The following is a 20,974-nucleotide window of genomic DNA, read 5'->3' on the forward strand; positions in this document are numbered from 1 at the left end:
AGACATGCGGCAAAGGTCGTCCGGATCGGGAATTGAACCAGCGACTCTGTCAGGCATCAATGCCTATGTGGCAATGCCTACAGTATGTGGTATGCGCCTAGACCAGTAGGCCAGCGGGCGCCCCGGGAAATAGGGTTAATATGTTTTGGCACCGTTTTACTGAGGTTAAGGTTAGGAAGAAGGTTAGGTTTACCCATTTAGGCATAGTTTGCAGAGGTTACGTTTAGGAATACCAGGCAGACACCGTTCTACCATTCCGCCGGAGAGACGCTGAGGTGAGGTTTTGGGATGAGCGTTCTGGTATTCTGGTATTTTCTTTATTTTGTAAAGCTGTGTGTATATTTTAATTTTTCTTTACATCTAGTGTTGTTTGGTTATAGATTGAATGAACTGTAATATTAGTACTAACCTTGCTCTCGATGAGCTCGATGCAGGGCTCCAGGTACTAACCTTGCTCTCGATGAGCTCGATGCAGGGCTCCAGGTCGAGGCCAAAGTCGATGAAGTTCCACTCGATGCCCTCCCTCTTGTACTCCTCCTGCTCCATGATGAACATGGTGTGGTTGAACAGCTGCTGCAGCCGCTCGTTGGTGTAGTTGATGCACAGCTGTTCAAACGAGTTGTCCTGCGCAGAGAAAGAAACAACACGTTATACATACAATCCTGCGCAGAGATTGGAAGAAGTACTCACATGTTTTAGTTAAGTAAAAGTATCAATACTGCAATGTAGAAATACTACTTGTCGCGAGTGAAATTACAGTGTTCAAAATGCACTAGAGTAACAGTAAAGGTGTCGGCGTCAGAATATAGTTTTTTGCTACCTTTATTTAAACTCAGGGATACAATTGAGGGCAAGCCCTCATTCACAATGTAGCCGAGATACAACAATGTCAACAATAATATATACATTTTACATACATCAATATTAAAATATGATCAGAAGACAGAATATTTGAAACTGAAGAAAGTTCAAGGAACTGAAATTAGGAACAATTAATTAAAACATTTACATTCTAAAACAAAGGTGTTACTTAGAAACCATCGTCCTGAATTTGCCTAAGGCCGGCAGAGATCTTATTTTTAAGGATTTCTGGAGCTCGTTCCACGCAAGTGGAGCATTGATAGAAAATGCTGCTTTGCCAAGCTCTGTATGAGCAAATGGAACCTCGAGCATCAAGAAGTAGCTTGACTAGTTAATGTACCAAAAGTAAAAGTACTCATTGTGCAGGTTAATGTATGTATTGTAATCAAAATCTACAAATTAACTAGTATTTAAAGCTGTCAAATGTGCCTCTGAGATGAAGTGGCCTTGGATAAAGGTGCTATACAAACGTACCATTTACCATTACCAAAACAGTGCAGAGAGTCTATATTTACCAAAGGGATAAAGGATATTAAAAGCTGAGGCTCCTCCCAGCAAATCTAAACCTGATCATATTAAAAGCATTTCAAGTGGACTAAATAGCTTAATCTTTCCGGGCTCAGAGGATTAATAGCTTAGTAGGGTCAATGGATACAAGTGAAGCCAAGCTTAGGGATGTGGAACATTCACTGCTTCTTGAAATTATGTCTGCTTCTTGATGATTGACATGTGGGGTCATGTACAGTACAGTAGTTGCATCCGTTACTGCAGTCATTGATGACTGTGCTATTGGGGAGCACAAACCAAACAAGCTGTGATGTGTGTGAGCAACTGATAAAACGTGTATTAATTTGAACAATTGATGCAATGGAAATAATAACAGTGGCCAAGGGTAAATAAATGACATGCAATTGCAGAACACTGTCTTGCAAGATACAGGATATGATTAATACAGAGCCATCTAAAGAAAAAATTATAATAATTGAATATTGTGTAAAAGTTTGTTTTCTTCTGTAATATAATTCATATATTCTAGATACATTACGAATGCAGTAAAATATTCAAAACCTTTTTCGATTTAATTTAAAATTTGTATAGCATACAGCTCGTGAATATCAAAATATCCATACCTCAAAATATTACAATACTACACGAGACCTCTCAAATTAAAACAGAAATGTCAACCCTCTGAAGTCATGGTTGCTTGAAGTCCAGTGTGAAGTTTCCCCAGTCAGAGATGATTTGGGGTGCTATGGCATTAGCATGCTTTTTTACACAATATTCATATTTCTTTTAGATGGCTCTGTATGTGTTTGGGTTGATGGCTTGTAAATGACGGCAACCACTGTGACTTGGTCGTAGCGGACATAATATAATGGTGACATTCTGAAAGCAACAGGTTTAAGGCCTCACCTCGAAGATCTCGAAGCCGGCGATATCCAGGATGCCCAGGAAGGAGGAGGACTGTTTCTTGCTCTTGTCAAGGGTCTTGTTCACCCTCAACAGGATCCAACGGAACAGTCGCTCATACATGGCCTTGGCCAGAGCCTCCACGGCGGAATCAGCCTGAAGGGAGAGATGGGGGAGAGGCAGAGGGGTCATCCCAATACACCTGGCTAGAAATCCCAATACACCTTTGCGAGAAATCCAATCCCATTGCAGTCAATGAGACGTTGTGCGCACCCACATCTGCACAGCTTCCCTTGTAACCACACAATGGCAGCGCCCGGCGCGAAACGAGACCGCCTATGCAAAAGTTTTCAAGCAAGAGAAATAAGTGCATTAACAATATAACTGCCGGAATTCTATTTTAAACACATTTCAACTTAGTTTGATTATCCGTCTGTCTTTCAATGTTATATGAGATACTTAAAGTGTGGTTCCTGTGGAAATAAGCCGTAGAGCTTTCTAGGATCTCCTTTTAGTTGACCTTGTACCAGTGATTTGTACTGTCATGAAACTGTACTTTTTTCTATTGCAAACTTCTAACACAGGGGTCTTCAACAGGGGGTCCGCGACCCCTAGGGGGTCCGCGGAGGTACTGCAGGGGGTCCGCGAAATTATTGCTTGAAAAAAAAAAAAAAAAAAAAGATTTCAAAAAATGTTTTTGTTTTGTTTGTTTTTTGTCATTTTCCACATTTATGTAAAAAAAAAATCATGATTCTATCCATTTTGAATAACTTGAATACATGATTACTATGCAATTGACAGATTGTTGATATTATTGACATTTGTTCTCAGTTAATAAGTAGTATGTTTAGAAATGGTAGTGGTACGGCCCACCCTGCTCGCTGTAACTTGTACTTGTTTAAAATAAAAAATATGTCGTAGCCCCGGCGACCCCCCCACCCTACGAGGTGGTAGGGGGTCCCTGCTCCATCTCCCCATCAGTTTGGGGGTCCCCGGCCTGACCATTCGACGCCACGCAGCCGGCCAACAGTTTTGGCTGGCTGTGCGGGAGAGGGTGCTCCAGACTGTCAGAACAGTGAATGACTACACACACACAAACTGTCTGGTGTAGGCCTTACACACAATGAATTGTGTGAGAGTTGAACAAGTCGGAACCTCCGCAGCCTGTGATATCTTTTTCCCAGAGTGGGGTTTTGGTAAAAAAAAAGTATTTTTCTACGGATGATCGCGGAGACGCGGATACAATGTTATTTTTTCGGTGGAAAGAATAGAGACAAGTCTTTCCAGCGTCACCTCCTTTATTTACATCCGCATCAGAGGAAACAAATATAAAATAATCTGTGGATCTTCAAAGGTTAGTAAAAACACTCGAAATACAGGCTAGACGATGTTTTAACTCTGGCAGTTAACCCATTAAGACCTGGAATTATTTTATACTTCAGCTATTGAAGAATAGCAGATACACAAGCTCACAGGTGGCACCGAGTGTCGTGCTGCGAGCTTGTAGATCTGTTCATTTTGAAAAATCTTGAAAATGTTTGCAAATCTTTGAATATATATTTTTAAAAGCAAACTTTTGTAATTCAAATCTCTGCTTCAGGGGGGTCCCTGAACAACATATTTTGAGATGGGGGACCAAATACATATAATTTTGGGGGACCGTCCTTGACATGAAAAGGTTTGAGAAACACTGATTTAGAAGAAGGATTAAGAAGACATAGACATGCTTTTTTATAGAATTGGGTCAAAATATTCAAGGACTTGCACAAATGTTGCCTAAAATAATGGTTAAAGTGGTTAAAATAATGGGTTAAAGAGTTGGTTGGTTAAAACTGTGACTGCTGATACCAACAGTACCTGCTGCTTGGTCTGAGCCTTCTGCACCACCTCTCGGCCCACTTTGATGCGTGGGGTGAGGATGGCCCGGGTGAAGTCCACCACGTTGATGCCCTGCAAGTGGCACACCTTCTGCGCCGCTGGAGAGAAGACAGACAACATAGAGAACAAAACCATCACTGTGTTTCATGTTCAATGATACGCTATACCTACAAGGTGAATATAAATAAGCATACAAACACCGAAAGGTGTCTCTGTGTGTATGCGCGTGTGTGTGTGTGTGTGTGTGTCTCTGTGTGTGTGCGTGTGTGTGTGTGTGTGTGTGTGTGTGTGTGTGTGTGTGTGTGTGTGCGTGCGTGCGTGCATGCGTGCGTGCGTGCGTGCGTGCGTGCGTGCGTGCGTGCGTATGTGTGTGTGTTGGGGGGAATTGCTGCGCGACCTGATGGACGTGTCTCGCCCTTACGGCGTGTTACTTGTGTTATTGTACGCTGCAGAAGCTATTGGAATGTAGGGAGGCACTACTACAGCGCTTCGGAAGTGGTACTTGATTGAAATAATAACGGATATCTCAAATTTAATGAGTCTACATTTTGCTCAGAATAATGTGCAAAGAAAACCCCCAGAAAAAGCACAGCACTGTCACCTGTATTGACTGTTAGTTATGGTTGGTTAACTTAGCTGTGCTGTTAGCATTATGGCGTGTTGTATGTTAGCAGTATTGCGCGTCATTGTATAGTTATGTTATTGTGGTGTATAGTTGTTGTATAGCTGTGCTATTAACATTTTGACATGTTGTACAGTATGTTACCTGTATTGTCAGGCAAGCTGGCTTGTTCACTGTTCCTTTCCATTACAAACCTAATGTTACCCAACTGCAACACAGAGGAGACCACCTTAAGCATCCCTATAATACAGGGGTTTGAACACGAAAGAAAGAAAGAAAGAAAGAAAGAAAGAAAGAAAGAAAGAAAGAAAGAAAGAAAGAAATACAATTACTTTTGCATAATTGCTTGAATCATTTCCATACATAAAAACTGGTGAAATTAAGATATGTCATATTCCCATCATTATTTACATGCTTTAGCTAGGGGGGCCTACATTGACCCATAAAAGTCTGTAATTCTGACAGTGTACAAATGGAACCAAATGGACCTTCAAATGTAAAAGTTTGATCCATTGCTCAGGGAGTGTCAGGGAGTTGGATGAAGTGAACCCTACCTAGTCTCTCCTCCTCGGTGAAGCCCATGATCTCCATGGCCTCCAGAGTCTCCACAAACATCTCGTCGTCCTCCTGGCCTGGGACCTCCACGTGACCGTCAATCAGGAAACGATAGCCGCTGAAATCCTCCAGGAGCAGCTCCTCTACTCGCATGCGAGTGCACACACACACACACGCACACGCACATGCACACACACACACACACACACAGAGAGAGAGAAACACACACATGACATGCATACATGCAATCAGGCCAATCAGTCCATTCACTGATGACAGTAAGAGCGTTTGTTCCAGTGTTGATTTTGGTGACAAAAAAATGTTAGTCGACTACCTTTTTTCAAAGATGAAAACAAAATAAAAAGCTATGATGATGACTAAGACTAAATATATTGAAAATGTAGTCAACAAATAAAAACTAGACTAAAATGTTAGAGAGGGACTAGTGGAGAAGAAATCCAGTATAACTAAAAGACAAGTAATTTCAGCATGCAACCAAGTGTAAAAATCAGCCATTACGACGGCATCAAGGCCTGCCAAAATACATTTTTGTCTACAAAATCATTTTGTCGACTAAACTAGAAAAACTAAAACATTTTAGATTAATAAAATATGAACTAAATGACATTTTATTTAAAAGACTAAAACTAAATCAAAATGTACTCAAAATCAACACTAATTAGCTCACCACGCATCTTGTCTTTGGCTCCTGCCACCATGTAGTAGAAGATATGGAAGGATCTCTCGATCTTGGCCTGGCGGATGCAGCGAGATTTCTCCAGCAGGTCTGGTCGGGTCAGGAGATGGTTAAAGACAAAACCACTCGTCTCAAATGCATGGGTTCCAGTGGTGTAAAAATCACCCCCGTGTGAACTGAGCGGTGGTCGTGGAGGCTGCGCGTGCAGCCGTGCACGTGCGTGCGTGTGTGTGTGGGAGTGTGCCTGGCCTGAACAACAGCGCCCCTCCCTTAACATGTGTGGTCAGAAAAGGTATTGCAGGCTACATACAGACCCAGGCTACATACAGACAGACACGCATGCACGCATACCCACACACACGGCCACGTACAGGAGACGGTGTGACCACCGCTCAAAAACTACATTTACCCACTTAAGTGCAATTTTGAGGTATATTTGTACTTTACTGGAGTATTTCCAATTTCCAATACTTTTACTTCTACTCCATTACATTTGAGAGAAAAATACTGTATTTTTAGTCCACTACATTTATTTGAAAACTTAAGTTACTGGTTACTTAAATGTATCACGATGTGACACATTTTGAGCTTGTAGATCTGCTATTTTAAAAAGATTTTTGGACATTTTATATATACTTTTGAAAACTTCTGCATAATGAGTACTTTCTACTTTGGTGCTTTAAGTAAATTTTGATACCAATATATTTTCTTTTCTTCAAAAAAGTGTACAGAAAGTATTAAAATTATGTTTTTATGTGGCCACACCTACCTGTTCATTAAGTATACCTGTACAACACTATGTTCTTAGATTTAACAATCTAAAACAAAGGGAATCATTCACTATCTACCAGTGTACAACCTTTTGTGAATAATGGTGCAGTATGTATTTCAAGCTCCTGGAGAATGTTATTCTCTTCTGTCAAGTCTAGACTGGAGCCACATTTTTTTCATTTTTAGTTTTGCTTTGTTTTCAGAATTAACGTCACCCAGGCGCACACACACAATTTACCCACATATGACAAGTAACGGAAGTATAAGATGTCCAAAATCTATTTTGAAGCACTGTGTTTTTCAGCTATGTCTGGGACTAACACTGAAATGTCTGTTAACCTGTGCACTGACCATAATTCTAATGAGCACATAAGACTCTAGACTAGAGTAACTGGAGTTGTGGTCTTTTCCTACTGTTAACCTGAATGAATATTTCCATCTCTCTTTACCCAATCTAAGTAGCTAAATGTTTGTTTGTTTTCTCTCTCTCTTATCGTCAATTTCGAGCAGAAACCTTGTATCTCCAAGTTTCAAATGTGTACGTTTCTTCCTAAAGCCTGCTTCATCATACAAGACTGTCACGCAATACTAGTGAAAACAGCAGATCTACAAGCAGATCTACATAAAGTAAAGCCCTACTTCATCATACAATACTGTCGCACAAAGCTAGTGAAAACAGCAGATCTACAGTACAAGCACACAACGCCTCGTGTGTGCTTGTAGATCTGCTGTTTTCACTATTTTAAATCGTTTTCAAAATAACAAAAAAGGGACATACTGTACAAGGCTTCCACCCAACAATGACGTTATATTGTGTGAGGACAGAACAGCAGAGGATACAGGTGTCGATGTTGGCTCCAACGATGAATCCTGTCACATCAAAGTTGAGCTTGATGAACTTGCCCTGTGGACATCATATCAGACCATTATGCTCTAAACTAAACCAATGCTAAATAGCAACAAGTTAATGTCATTAATTACTTTGGTGGGCACAGACAGGCCCCCAAAATGTAGGCCTAAAGTGACTTACAAATCGAGAGGAATTGTCATTCTTGATGGTCTTGGCATTTCCAAAGGCCTCCAGGATGGGGTTGGCTTGCAGCAGCTGCTTCTCTAGCTCCCCCTATACACCACAAGACATTATAGCAGGGGTGACCAAAAGGTAGATTGTGCTCTACCAGTAGATCACAAAGGCTGTGCAGGTAGATCACATGACATGCCCTACAAATATATAATTCAAATGTAAAGAAAAATATTTATAAACAATTCTGTCACATCTACATTCATGTCACTTAATTAAGGTGACTGATTGATTGACATAAAAACGGGCCTGTCAGCTCCCTTCATGGCTTCTAAAGTAAGCAAACCACCCAATGCAATGCTTTGTTTTCAAGAGTCAGTAGCATTACAAATAACCCCAAGAACATACCACTTCCATACAGAATGGGGTGAATACCTTTTTCCCCACTATTTCCCATTTCAAATACGTTTGTCTTATATGTAACGCCAGTGCCGCTATTATTCCAAAGCCACCTCAGGTACATCTTTATTGGGGTGGGTGGATCACGTCGAGCTGGTCATTTTAAAAGTAGCCCTCAAGTCAAAAAAGTGTGGGCACCCCTGCATTATAGGTTAGCATACTGTCTCCGACCACCGAACTTTCGTCGGAAAGGTCCGGTTCAACTAGAAAATTACGTCAATCGCATCTTCTGAAAAGCATTACCCCGAATTAGAGTACGGAAAACTGCAAGTCGGAAAGTCGTAACTCTCCAACGAAAAGTGTGGTGGTCGGAGACAGTATGGTACTTAAGACAGCCCTGTCTATCTACTCTGTATATATCCATCCATCCATCCATCCACATTATCTATATAAATTATATCTATCGACTTATCTTTTCATCTATCTCATTCAGCACACAATAATCAATAGACTGTAAAGAGATGCGCACATGGCACACAAACAGATAGCGTGCGTATGAGCACAGAAAAGTAAACCCGTGCACACACACAGAGGTACTTGAATCAAAACATTTCAAGCACAATCATGCTCTGATAATAACAGTGAGTCTGAAAATGCTGAATATGTATACAAGATGCATGCAGTCTTGGAGTGATTGATGTGATATGGGTTGCAATAATGTTGCTTTATTGTTTGGTGACTATTACATGCTTGTCACGCCACACAGTGAAACATTCTCAGTGATAATGCATCCATTTGTGAGTCTGAGTGTATAACAATTGAACCAAATGGACCCTTCTGGATAGGGCAGTGTTGATTCTGTCGACTAAAACTATGACTAAAAATGTTCGCTGACTACCTTTTTTCACTGACGAAAACTACATCTAAACAAAAACAAAAAACTAGGCTATGATGACAAAAACTAAGACTAAATATATTGACAATTTCGTCAACAAATAAAAACTAGACTAAAAAGTTAGGGTGGGACTAGTGGAGAAGAGATCCACTAGAACTAAAAGACAAGTCATTTTATGTTTGAAAATAGCCGATCTACAAGCTTACAATGCTGTGACGCGTTGTGTGCTTATAGATCTGATATTTTCACCATGCAACTCAGATGCAAATCAGGCATTATGATGCCATCAAGGTGCACCAAGATTTTTGTTGACAAAATCAAGTGTAGATTTAAAATCTTATGACATTACGACTAAAACTAGACTAAAACTAGACCATTTCAGATGACTAAAATATGACAAAAACTAAACAAGATTTTATTCAAAAGACTATGACCAAAGTTTGATGTCAAAATCAACACTGGGAAACGGGTCCATTTGGGTGAATAACTTCGGGATATACTCACATAGTCCAGACCTCCTCCCTGCTACAGTTGAGGGAGAGCGCCATAAACTAGGGATTAGTAATCAAATTGATATCTCTACACTGAATTAAAAAGAAACATAAGAAATATATGTTTTGATGTTAAGTCAAATATGAGGTTGTTGTCTTTTTAACATCGGTGCATGGTGTTGGACCTGTTGGTGTATTGCACATGTTTACGTTATGTTCATGGTTGTGTTTACTGTGGTTCGTAATATGGTTTAATAACTACATTCATTCATTCAATCAGTTGACTTTCAATCAGGTACAGTATGCAGCACTCACATCCACTGCTTTAAATGACTGACGAGGTATGGCCAAATCTCACCAAAAGGGGTCTCCCGAAAACACTGAAAAGCTATCTCAGAGCAGTGGTTTTAAAGTAACTTAAGTACATGTACTCAAGTACTGTAATTAAGTACAGTTTTGAGGTATTTGTACTTTAATGAATTTTCAATACTTTTACTTCTACTCCACTACATCTCAGAGGCAAATATGTACTTGTACTCCACTACAATTATTTGAAAACCTTAGTTGCTAGTTACTTTGTAGATTATTATTATTTTTTTTTTAAAGATTTGTTTTGGGGCTTTTATGCCGTTATTGGATAGGACAGTGGCAAAGGTCGTCCGGATTGGGAATCGAACCAGTGACGCCGCCAGGCATCCATGCCTATGTGGCATTGCCTATGTGGCATTGCCTAAGTGGTATGCGCCTGGACCAGTAGGCCAGCGGGCGCCCGTAGATTCTGGTTATTACGACAAAACATATATTACTCACTTCAGCCCTAGGCCTACACATTTCAGCCATTTGAGGGCCAGCTAATGTACAAGCTCGTAGATCTTGCTTGTAGATCTGCTGACTTTTACTTGTAATCAAGTAAAAGTCAGCACTGCAGAGTATTTCTGCAGTGTTGATATACTTTTACTTTTCCACCACTGCCTCAAAGTGAGAATGTGTCGTATGCAAAGCTCCAAGCCCACCACCGGCATAACAGCCACCGTTAAATACAGTTTCTCTGCTGTGCAGATCTCCTCACCTTGACCATTGTTAGGGCACTGGGCTCCTGTTGTGTAGAATGAACACTTTAATACTGGCTTCTTGCGATCCAACATCACAATTATTCACATCAAAACAGAGCTTGGTTCTCAAGAAAGACTTTGGCTATGAATGTATTGGTGCATCAGGCGTGTGTTTGTTTGATTGTGTGTGTGTGTGTGTGTGTGTGTGTGTGTGTGTGTGTGTGTGTGTGTGTGTGTGTGTGTGTGTGTGTGTGTGTGTGTGTGTGTGTGTGTGTGTGTGTGTGTGTGTGTGTGTGTGTGTGTGTGTGTGTGTGTGTGTCAACTCACAGGGTCCTTCTTGCCCTTGTGTGACGAGGCCACCAGAGCCAGGTACTGAATGACCTTCTTGGTGTTCTCTGTCTTCCCGGCCCCCGACTCTCCTCTGGGTGGAGGGACCACAGGGGAGGGGTGAGTAGAGAGGGGTGAATAGCTCAGGGAGAGAGAGAATTTACAGCAGACATTACAGTACGACAAGAGACATGAACCAGAAGGATTGATTCAACCACGAGAAAGGCCGGAAGAGTGGAGGTTGAACCTCGTAAAATATACGTCAATCCCTTATTCGTATTATTTATGTTTTATGCCTGCTGCTGGTAAGACTGAATTAAATACATGTATTACTTTTTAGGAAAATGACTGCCTGATATGTTTGATAATATCACAATTTAATAATTTTATTCAAAACGTCATCACACACAAACACACACATACAGTATACAGTATATATTTCAACAATAGCGAGCAAAGCAGATCTACAAGCTCACAGTGCATCGCGATACAACACATTATGGGGTTCTAGATCTACATATCGACAAATACATATATACTGCTGACATTTTCTTAACGACTTAAGGCTTAAGTCGTTAAGGAAATGTCATCCCCTCTATTTTGTAATAAATCAATCACTGACCCTGAGCTTCGAGAGTAAACACTACTTCGGCAGAAACAGATTCAGCACACCTATTCTTAAGTTGCAAATGTCAGCCTGTACGCAAATTACTAGGTGAAAGCCATAATTCACTCAAATCAGGCTGATCTTCCAGCGCTTTAGTGAAAAGAGTCCTCTCAGAGCCGTGCAGAGAGGGGGTTGTGGGGGCTTTGGGTGCTTGGGCACCTGGCCTTTTACCTCAAAGTGCCCTTTTGTAATTTTTTCCCTTTTTTTTTAATAGCCTGCCCAACATCCATGGCCCGACGAACATTTGACTAAATGTAATATATTTTCAATCAGCTGACTGCCATCAGTCAGTTTTAGTTTCACCCGATACAGAGATGTCAAAATAATGCCCTCCCACCTTGAACTTTATTTGAGACGGCCAGAAAGCGCGCTAGGTTCTATGTACTAGCTACATTTCTGGAGTGAAATGGCACGAGGGAGGGACCCCCACAAAAAGACCACCCACAAGAATCGCTGCGCGCTAGAAGCGCCTTTTTGTGAGGTTTGAGCACCTGCCCACTCAGTGCTCTCTGCACAGCCCTGCTCAGAGGACATGTCTTACTGTATGAGATGGAAAAAATATCAAGGTTGTTTGGTGTCTTCACTCACGTGCACAGGATTGACTGGTCCTCACGGTCTATGGAGGCACAAAGCAGTGGCAGGGAGTTGGAGAGAGAGAGAGAGAGAGAGAGAGTGAGAGAGAGAGAGAGAGAGAGAGAGAGAGAGAGAGAGGGGGGTTATTGGGGGATAAAACAGGTCCTCAACTCAGACTGACCCTGATCTCTGTTCAAGTCAAGCTGAACGCTTCAAACGCGTTGACCTTTCAGGGTTTCGGGCGCATTTCACCGGTAGGACGAGAAAACTCCTTAAAAGCCAGGTCAGTCAGAGATTAGATGCCGGCTATAAATAGCTACTAGTGGACTCAGGGTCTCAGGGAGTGGGCCTCTGTGCTCCATGTATGGCCATCTCCATGGTGAATGGAAAGTGGGGCTTGGTTTGAGGTCACTGGTAGACCATAGAGTCCAGACAGATTGCTGACAGCGCAGCACCTGCCATAACATACATACAGTAGGAACTGTCTGTGGGGAGTTTGTATCTTATGGCATGGTAAAGGTGTAATACAGGGGTCTTCAATGTTTTCAAGCCAAGGACCCCTTAGTTGAGAGAGAGATGAAGCAGGGACCCCCACAACCTGTTCATAGATTCCATATAGTTTTATTGTTTGACAGTTTCATCAGTGTGTTTTGGATTCATGTCAATTTGTGTTTTCAGATATTGAACCACTTGAACGGTCAATACTTAATAAAATTGACCGTTCACTCTGTACTTAGTCTGCTCTTTTTCCCCTCTACACCAAAGCTCTTTGCCAAAAATAGCCGATCTACAAGCTGTAGATCTGCTATTTTTGGCTAAAGTTCTCAAATATGGACGCTAAGGTTCAAGTGGTTAATATAAAAAAGGAGAAAAAAAGTTTCTATCACTCAAAGATTTGGAGGACCCCCTGTAGTAACTCTGGGGACCCCCTAGGGAAACGAGATGGTTCATCTCAAGGGGTTATTCCTTATAAAGAATTTCAATCATTTGTACAATTCGAGGAAGCGGTATTGTCATTAGCCAGCTGTGATTTCTTTGGTATCACACTGTTACAGACCCACACACCAGCAGGGGCGTCACAAGGGGGGGGGGGGGGGAGTGGGACTGAGTTACTAGAGCCCAAGGTGGAGGGGCCTGAAATTATTGTATTATTGTATAGCAGATCTACAAGCAGTTCCGCGCTGCAAGCTTGTAGATCTGCTATTTTTGAAAAGTCGTGAAAACGTGTGCAAATCTTTGAATACATGTATTTTTAAGCGAACATCTCAAATTCTCAACTCAAATTTTGCTTCTGGGGGTCCCTCCCTGGAACTAAATGTTTTGAGATTGGGGTCCGTGGCCAAATACATATCATTTTGGGGGTCCTTCACGTGAAAAGGTTTGAGCACCACTGACATAGAAACATAGGTTAGAAGGATTTGAAATATTCAAAGACTTGTACAAATTGTAAAATAGCAGATCTACAAGCTTGCAGCGCGGCTTGTAGATCTGCTATTTTTCAATAGTTAAAGCACAACATGTGAGTGAATTCTTGTTCCCAGGGCCCAGAATTTGGTGCGACTCCCCTGCACCCACCTTACCTTTTCTGACCCACCTTACCGAGCATCACCACGAAAGCGTGGGGTGGCTCAAAGTAGCTGACAGAGTACAGCATCTTGCAATGGGCCTGGTGTACAAGATACACTACACCTCCAAGATCCCCATGTACCTGACACACTACTTCTTAAAGGTCAAGGATGTTCACGATCATAACACCAGAGGCAGCTCCACTAATCATCATCAGCGTAGATTTAACACTAAACAAGGCGCTAACTCGTTCTCCTGCTATACCATCAACATGTGGAACGCCCTTCCACAAGCCCTAAAGGAGAGCAAATCCCTAGCCTCCTTCAAAATTGGTATGAAAAGTCACCTTCAGACAGCAGCTACCCGTGACTTGTAAATAGACTAAGCGCCCATGCTCCCCCCCCCCCCTTTTCTTTGTATTCTGCCTTTTGTATTTGATGTTATGCTTTTGAAACTGATATTATCCTAGATAAAGTACTATGTTCTATCCGTCTGTCTTTCAATGTTATATGAGATACTTAAAGTGTGGTTCCTGTGGAAATAAGCCTCGGCTTTCTAGGATCTCCTTTTAGTTGACCTTGTACCAGTGATTTGTACTGTCATGAAACTGTACTTTTTTCTATTGCAAACTTCTAATAAATTCTTCAATCAATCAATCAATCACCAGAGAGTCCACTGACCTTGCATCATGTTCCTGTAGGCGTTGTCTGTGATGGAGTAGATGTGTGGAGGCACCTCGTGACGTTTCTTGCCCTTGTACATCTCGATGACCTTCTCAGAGTAGATGGGTAGCATCTTGTAGGGGTTCACCACCACGCAGAACAAGCCCGAGTACGTCTGGGAAAGATATGCATGGTGGTCTCTGTTACTGTCCAAAACTGTTACTGGTGCGAGTAATTTGTGTTTATCTATGATGCAACATGGTGAATTCTAAGTTGTGAATGTTGCAGGTTGAAAGGAAACCCAGAACAACTAAGTATGTATAGAGAAAAGGGGTTGGAGAGTCCAATATGTTCTTTTTAAACACATTATAGTCCTTTGAATGTTTATAAAATGTGCTATCAAACATATCATTTTCCAAATGTCTGTCTGAGTGTCTGTCTGTCACAGCGTTTCTCCTTAGTGGCTGGAGCAATTGATCTGAAATCGCATCACCATTAGCATATGAACACACCTGACATAACTGTGAAGCCCGTTTGTCACTTTCACAAATCATATGCTGTATATTAGCATTTTTATGGTGTATCTACTATCTATTCTGCATCTAGCATGAGGCATATCTATTCTGCATCTAGCATGAGGCAACATGTTTAACCAGCTCTGTGTGTGTGTGTGTGTGTGTGTGTGTGTGTGTGTGTGTGTGTGTGTGTGTGTGTGTGTGTGTGTGTGTGTGTGTGTGTGTGTGTGTGTGTGTGTGTGTGTGTGTGTGCGTGTGCGTGTGCAGGTGGGCGGGCGGGCAGATCATGCAGATCGGTACACAGTATCTCTGTAGCCATTAAACGAAACGGGTATTTCTTACATTGATGCTCCTACATATTATCATGCAATGCAAGCACCAGTTAAAGTTACTTTTCATCCCTCATATACTTTGTGCACAGTGCACATCCCATAACCAACACACTGCACATCATTTCAGAGCTCATATCTTTGAACGGGTAAGGGCTAGTCGTAATAAAATACAAATAAAGGTGTGTTCGGCACCTTTCATAACACAAGTTACAAAGCTGCAAATCAATCAATACTACTGTGTGTGTGTGTGTGTGTGTGTGTGTGTGTGTGTGTGTGTGTGTGTGTGTGTGTGTGTGTGTGTGTGTGTGTGTGTGTGTGTGTGTGTGAGTGTGTGTGTGTGAGTGTGTGCGTGTGCTCACATAGATGAGGCTGGAGAAGTAGCGCTCCTTGAGGTTGTGGAGCACGGAGGCCTCGTTGAGGCAGGTGAGCGTGGCCATGTCCTCCACCTTGCTGAACTTGGGCGGGTTCATCTTCTGGATGTCGTCCTTGTTCACCGTCACCTTCTGGCCGTTGGACAGCTCCACCACCACCTGGGAGAGTGGTTTGAGATGAGGAGCTTTAACACTTTTAAAGAGGTGGTGCCATAGTTTAACCAAGCCATTTTAACACTTTTTATACACTTTTTTTGAAGAAAAGAAATCTTTCTCCAAGTATAATCATAATACCTGATGATTATGTTGTAGGAGGGGAAAAAATCACAGCATCCCATCCCATCAAAAAAGAAAACAATATAATCAGTAAAGAAAAAAAAGGATTCTAAAAACCTAAAAAACAAATGCTAACTAGCTTCCTGTATGGTCATTGAGTGTTTCAGTAATGCTATGGGTTTAGGTGGAGTCTGAAAAGGTGAGTCTTCAGTCCACGGCGAAAGCTAGCGAGTGAGTCCGTTGTTCTAAGTGCGACAGGTAGTTTATTCCACAGCTTGGGAGCCAGGAGGGCAAACTGTCTTGGACGAGTGGATTTTTGTCCTGGGGCTTTTAGCGAGGGTTCTGTCAGCATCCTTGTGTTGGCTGATCTAGGTGAACGGGTGGGGGTGTAGGGGTTGATCAGGTTTTGGAGGTATGGAGGAGCCATACCTGTGGCTGCTTTGAAGGTCAGCATTAGTGTTTTGTATTCAGTGTGGGCCCAACCGGGAGCCAGTGGAGTGAGCGGAGAAGGGGGGAGACATGTGAGAACTTAGGCTGGTTGAGGTTGAACTTAGTTGAGGTTTAAGTGCACGTGCTGGGAGACCAGTGAGGAGAGAGTTACAAGGCGCCTGGCATGCTCGGGAATGATGTAAATAGGGAATGAATGCCCCACCTTTAATGCAAAGACCATTATACTAACCTGTTGTCATAGGAACCGTTTTGACCATCTGTGTGCATTTATGCCCATATATGGACATCTCTGCCTCTCCCTTTATGCTTATTATCCTAAAGGAGTTCGCTATAAACAATGTCAGTAATGCCCATGTCATTATCCACAATGAAAACTTTTACAACCTTTGGAGAAGGCTGTGTAGAGTTGGCCATGAGCAAACACAGGTTGAGGCAAGTAGATGCCAACTCGTTCATTCTCTTGGCCCTGACCCTTATTGATGGTAACAGAGAAAGCTAAACGGATAGGGAACTGTCGTCTAATGAAGGTGAAGGGAAGCTCACCTCTGTCATAGTGAGGTATTCTTGGTAGGAAGATTGTTTCACTCCTCTTTGTGCCTACTACAATCTCACACTCAATGACTGTTCATCATTTGCATTACCACCTTTCTGGTGCCATTCTTGAGAGTGCGGCCAGGACCTGCTTGCAGGTTTCTAAGCAGCATGAGGTCTATCGTCCAGGTCCAAATATGGGGCTTGTGAGGTCAAACTTAATGAGATGTGTTGGGTATCTCCATATATGGATTTTTTGTTGACTCATATAGCATACGTGATGTCAGAGCCTTTTATGAAGTGATGTCACAATGAGTCAGCGCTTGCTCCGGAACAGCCCGATGTCAGACATCATCTCTGCATACAGAGATTCCAAACTTTTCGCGCCGGATAAAAAAAAGTTTATCGGGTCGGGTCGAGGCCTAGCTAAGAACGTAGGCAAAGGTCTGAGCTATCTGCGTGCGAAATTTGGAGTCTGTAGCACCAACCATGTGTTTTCAGGGCTCTTTCATGCGATTCGGGCCAATTCGGATTCAGCGTCCATTGGCTTCAATTAGTAGTCAGGACTCCGCATAGGGAGATTCCAAATGGTTCCGGAAAACCGCATATCGGGTCGGGTCGAGGCCTAGCTAAGAACGTAGGCAAAGATCTGAGCTATCTGCGTGCGAAATTTGGAGTCTGTAGAACCAATCATGTGCTGTCAGGGCTCTTTCGTGCGATTGGCCCAATTCGGCCTCTGCTTCAATTAGTAGTCAGGATTAAGTTTAGCGTGAGAGGGAACTGCCCGGGCTTATCCACATTATTCACCTGGTTCTCTTAAAGGCACAGCCCGCTAATTCCCCTGAACCCAACCGCTCTGAAGAGCACCCTGAACTTTGCTCACCTCGAAGTGAGAGGAAGAAAGACTTTAGTTTATGCCCATTCAGAGAGATTTTTTGTTGACTTATCTAGCGTATGTGATGTCAGAGCCTTTTATGAAGTGATGTCACAATGAGTCAGCGCTTGCTCCGGAACAGCCCGATGTCAGTCATCTCCGCATACGGAGATTCCAAACCTTTCGTGAAAACCAAAAAACTGTGTATCGGGTCGGGTCGAGGCCTAGCTAAGAACGTAGGCAAAGGTCTGAGCTGTCTGTGTGCGAAATTTGGAGTCTGTAGCACCAACCATGTGCTGTCAGGGCTCATCCATGCGATTCGGGCCAATTCGGATTAGGCGTCCATTGGCTTCAATTAGTAGTCAGGACTCCGCATATGGAGATTCCAAACCTTTCGCGTTGGTTCCGGAAAACCGCATATCGGGTCGGGTCGAGGCCTAGCTAAGAACGTAGGCAAAGGTCTGAGCTGTCTGTGTGCGAAATTTGGAGTCTGTAGCACCAACCATGTGCTGTCAGGGCTCATCCATGGGATTGGCCCAATTCGGCCTCGGCTTCAATTAGTAGTCAGGATTAAGTTTAGCGTGAGAGGGAACTGCCCGGGCTTATCCACATTATTCACCTGGTTCTCTTAAAGGCACAGCCCGCTAATTCCCCTGAACCCAACCGCTCTGAAGAGCACCCTGAACTTTGCTCACCTCGAAGTGAGAGGAAGAAAGACTTTAGTTTATGCCCATTCAGAGAGATTTTTTGTTGACTTATCTAGCGTATGTGATGTCAGAGCCTTTTATGAAGTGATGTCACAATGAGTCAGCGCTTGCTCCGGAACAGCCCGATGTCAGTCATCTCCGCATACGGAGATTCCAAACCTTTCGTGAAAACCAAAAAACTGTGTATCGGGTCGGGTCGAGGCCTAGCTAAGAACGTAGGCAAAGGTCTGAGCTGTCTGTGTGCGAAATTTGGAGTCTGTAGCACCAACCATGTGCTGTCAGGGCTCATCCATGCGATTCGGGCCAATTCGGATTCGGCGTCCATTGGCTTCAATTAGTAGTCAGGACTCCGCATATGGAGATTCCAAACCTTTCGCGTTGGTTCCGGAAAACCGCATATCGGGTCGGGTCGAGGCCTAGCTAAGAACGTAGGCAAAGGTCTGAGCTGTCTGTGTGCGAAATTTGGAGTCTGTAGCACCAACCATGTGCTGTCAGGGCTCATCCATGGGATTGGCCCAATTCGGCCTCGGCTTCAATTAGTAGTCACGATACTAGCACCTTATATTCATGTCATATTACGGTACATAAATATGTAAGTATTTCCCCCTGAGATACAGTATGTTACGAGGAAAACTTGAGAAAATATCAGTTCCTTGACCTTTAACCACTCGAACCCCATCATCCCTATTCTGGGGGAAACATTCATGCGTTGCTAGCTTGTAGATCGGTTATTTTTGGAAAAGAACGCACCAAGGAAAGTGAATAAGCTTGAACTTGTCAAAATTGTACTTACTGTAGGTACAGTACTTGAGTAGATACTTACTTTACCCCAGTGGTACCCAAACATTTTAGCTTGAGACCCAAAAGAGAAATGCTACCTTTGCCCAGGACCAATACGATCTACAAGCACAGTGTCGCTTCGCACCGTGTTGTGAGCTTGTAGATCGGCTATTTTCAATACTTCTTAATTATTATAATGTTTTTATTTATGGAATTTGTAAGATGTGTTTGTTTGTTTGTTTTTAAATGTATATTTTAAAAAGGTATTTAAAAATGAAATCTTTTGACCCATACAAATTGGTCCGTGACCCACAAATGCATCCCGACCCACTTTTTGGTAAACAGTGCTTTACACCATTGGTTCTCAAAGTGGGGTCCGGGAACTGTGTTATACATTTTGTATAATACAGTTCTATTGTGAAAATAGCAGATCTACATGCTCACAACGCCTCGCGCTGCGAGGCGTTGTGAGCATGTAGATCTGCTATTTTAAAAATTTCTGCCTCTTATATTTGACAATTTGGTATTAACTCACTTAGCGCCGAGCGAGCCAGATTTCAATATGAATCTGCGCTTATAACGCCAGGAAATAGCTATATTGAATCCCCAAAATCACATTACATAAACAGGTACACGTGCCTGCGGATGCCACAAGATGACCACTAGAGTGAGCCATAGCTCATAGACTTTCCATGGTCCCATGTTAAGTCAGAATAAAAAACAAGGTTCATGACATAACAGGATGGTACAATGACATGCTCTCCATTGACATTCAATGGACAGGCCGCGGGCCGCCATTTGAGCTCAATACTGCTCAATTCGTGCTTGATCGTCTCAAACCACCATTGGTATGGGCATCGGAACGTATATAGATGCCACACAGAAAGTTTCCGAATCAAAATCCGACCTAGTGAAGCTACGTGAGGGTCGGATGGTTTGCATTGAGCCTAGCGGCTAACAGAGGCCTACGTAAACAGGAAGCTATGGCTTAAAGGTGACGTCATAATCGTATCCTTTTTTTTCACGGTTTTCATCTGTATGCTAGTCGAAGGTAAGCTAACCGTTCCGCTCCGTCTATCAACCCAAATTAAAAGCTTAAACAATGCTTTTATATAAAAGTCGCTCCGAGTCGCTCGGCACTAAACGCCATCATTAGTTAGTCGCCCCGAAAGTCGCTCGGCGCTAAGTGAGTTAAAAAGTAAATTGTCACTTTAGAAATGTGCAGATTCCCTCTATACACTTAAACGTTATGTTGGTGTGTTTACTGTGGAGTGAGAAAACAATGTTGCACATTAAGTTAATCATCTGGGGACCCCCCAAAATAATTTGGGGACCCCCCTGGGGGTCCCGACCCACAGGTTGAGAACCACTGAATTACCCCACTGCTCCTCTTTGATACCTCATTGTCCATCTCTTCCTTGATGCTGGCCGTCTCGAAGCCGTCCCTCTCCGCAGGGATCCACACCATCCTCTTGGCCGACCAGTCGGGGTTAGACGCCCCGCTGTTGTGAAAGTCGTTCTGCAGGAACAGGTACTTTTCGTCGTCGTCAGCCATCGTGCAGACGTCCCTGGTAGCTGACGGGGTGTCTGGCGTGGAAGAGCCGGGGTCTGAAGTGTCACTGGCGACCGGGTCCTGTGGCTTGTCGATGGCAGACGGGTCACTGGCACCTAAATCAGTATCTCGTTTTTTG

At 42.8% G+C, this 20,974-nt stretch overlaps 1 protein-coding gene across 1 annotated transcript in view; it reads right to left on the minus strand.

Annotated features, from left to right (window-relative positions):
* The window catches only part of LOC308282716 (uncharacterized protein), a gene marked incomplete at both ends in the record, with an annotated part of 47,961 nt that extends 27,123 nt beyond the window's left edge, over positions 1-20,838 (minus strand). Inside the window, 14 exons of the mRNA XM_080723106.1 lie at positions 451-624; positions 2,275-2,427; positions 4,129-4,247; positions 4,916-5,011; positions 5,326-5,469; positions 6,015-6,113; positions 7,635-7,698; positions 7,825-7,917; positions 9,614-9,634; positions 10,980-11,073; positions 12,235-12,262; positions 14,466-14,622; positions 15,654-15,824; positions 20,683-20,838. Of these exons, the coding sequence (XP_080579232.1) occupies positions 451-624; positions 2,275-2,427; positions 4,129-4,247; positions 4,916-5,011; positions 5,326-5,469; positions 6,015-6,113; positions 7,635-7,698; positions 7,825-7,917; positions 9,614-9,634; positions 10,980-11,073; positions 12,235-12,262; positions 14,466-14,622; positions 15,654-15,824; positions 20,683-20,838 (1,569 nt within the window). The remainder of the gene's footprint in view (positions 1-450; positions 625-2,274; positions 2,428-4,128; positions 4,248-4,915; positions 5,012-5,325; positions 5,470-6,014; positions 6,114-7,634; positions 7,699-7,824; positions 7,918-9,613; positions 9,635-10,979; positions 11,074-12,234; positions 12,263-14,465; positions 14,623-15,653; positions 15,825-20,682) is intronic.
* Positions 20,839-20,974: the final 136 nt, after the last annotated feature.

This window comes from Nannobrachium achirus (assembly GCF_963921795.1).
Source record: "Nannobrachium achirus genome assembly, chromosome: 4".
Lineage (NCBI taxonomy): Eukaryota > Metazoa > Chordata > Actinopteri > Myctophiformes > Myctophidae > Nannobrachium > Nannobrachium achirus.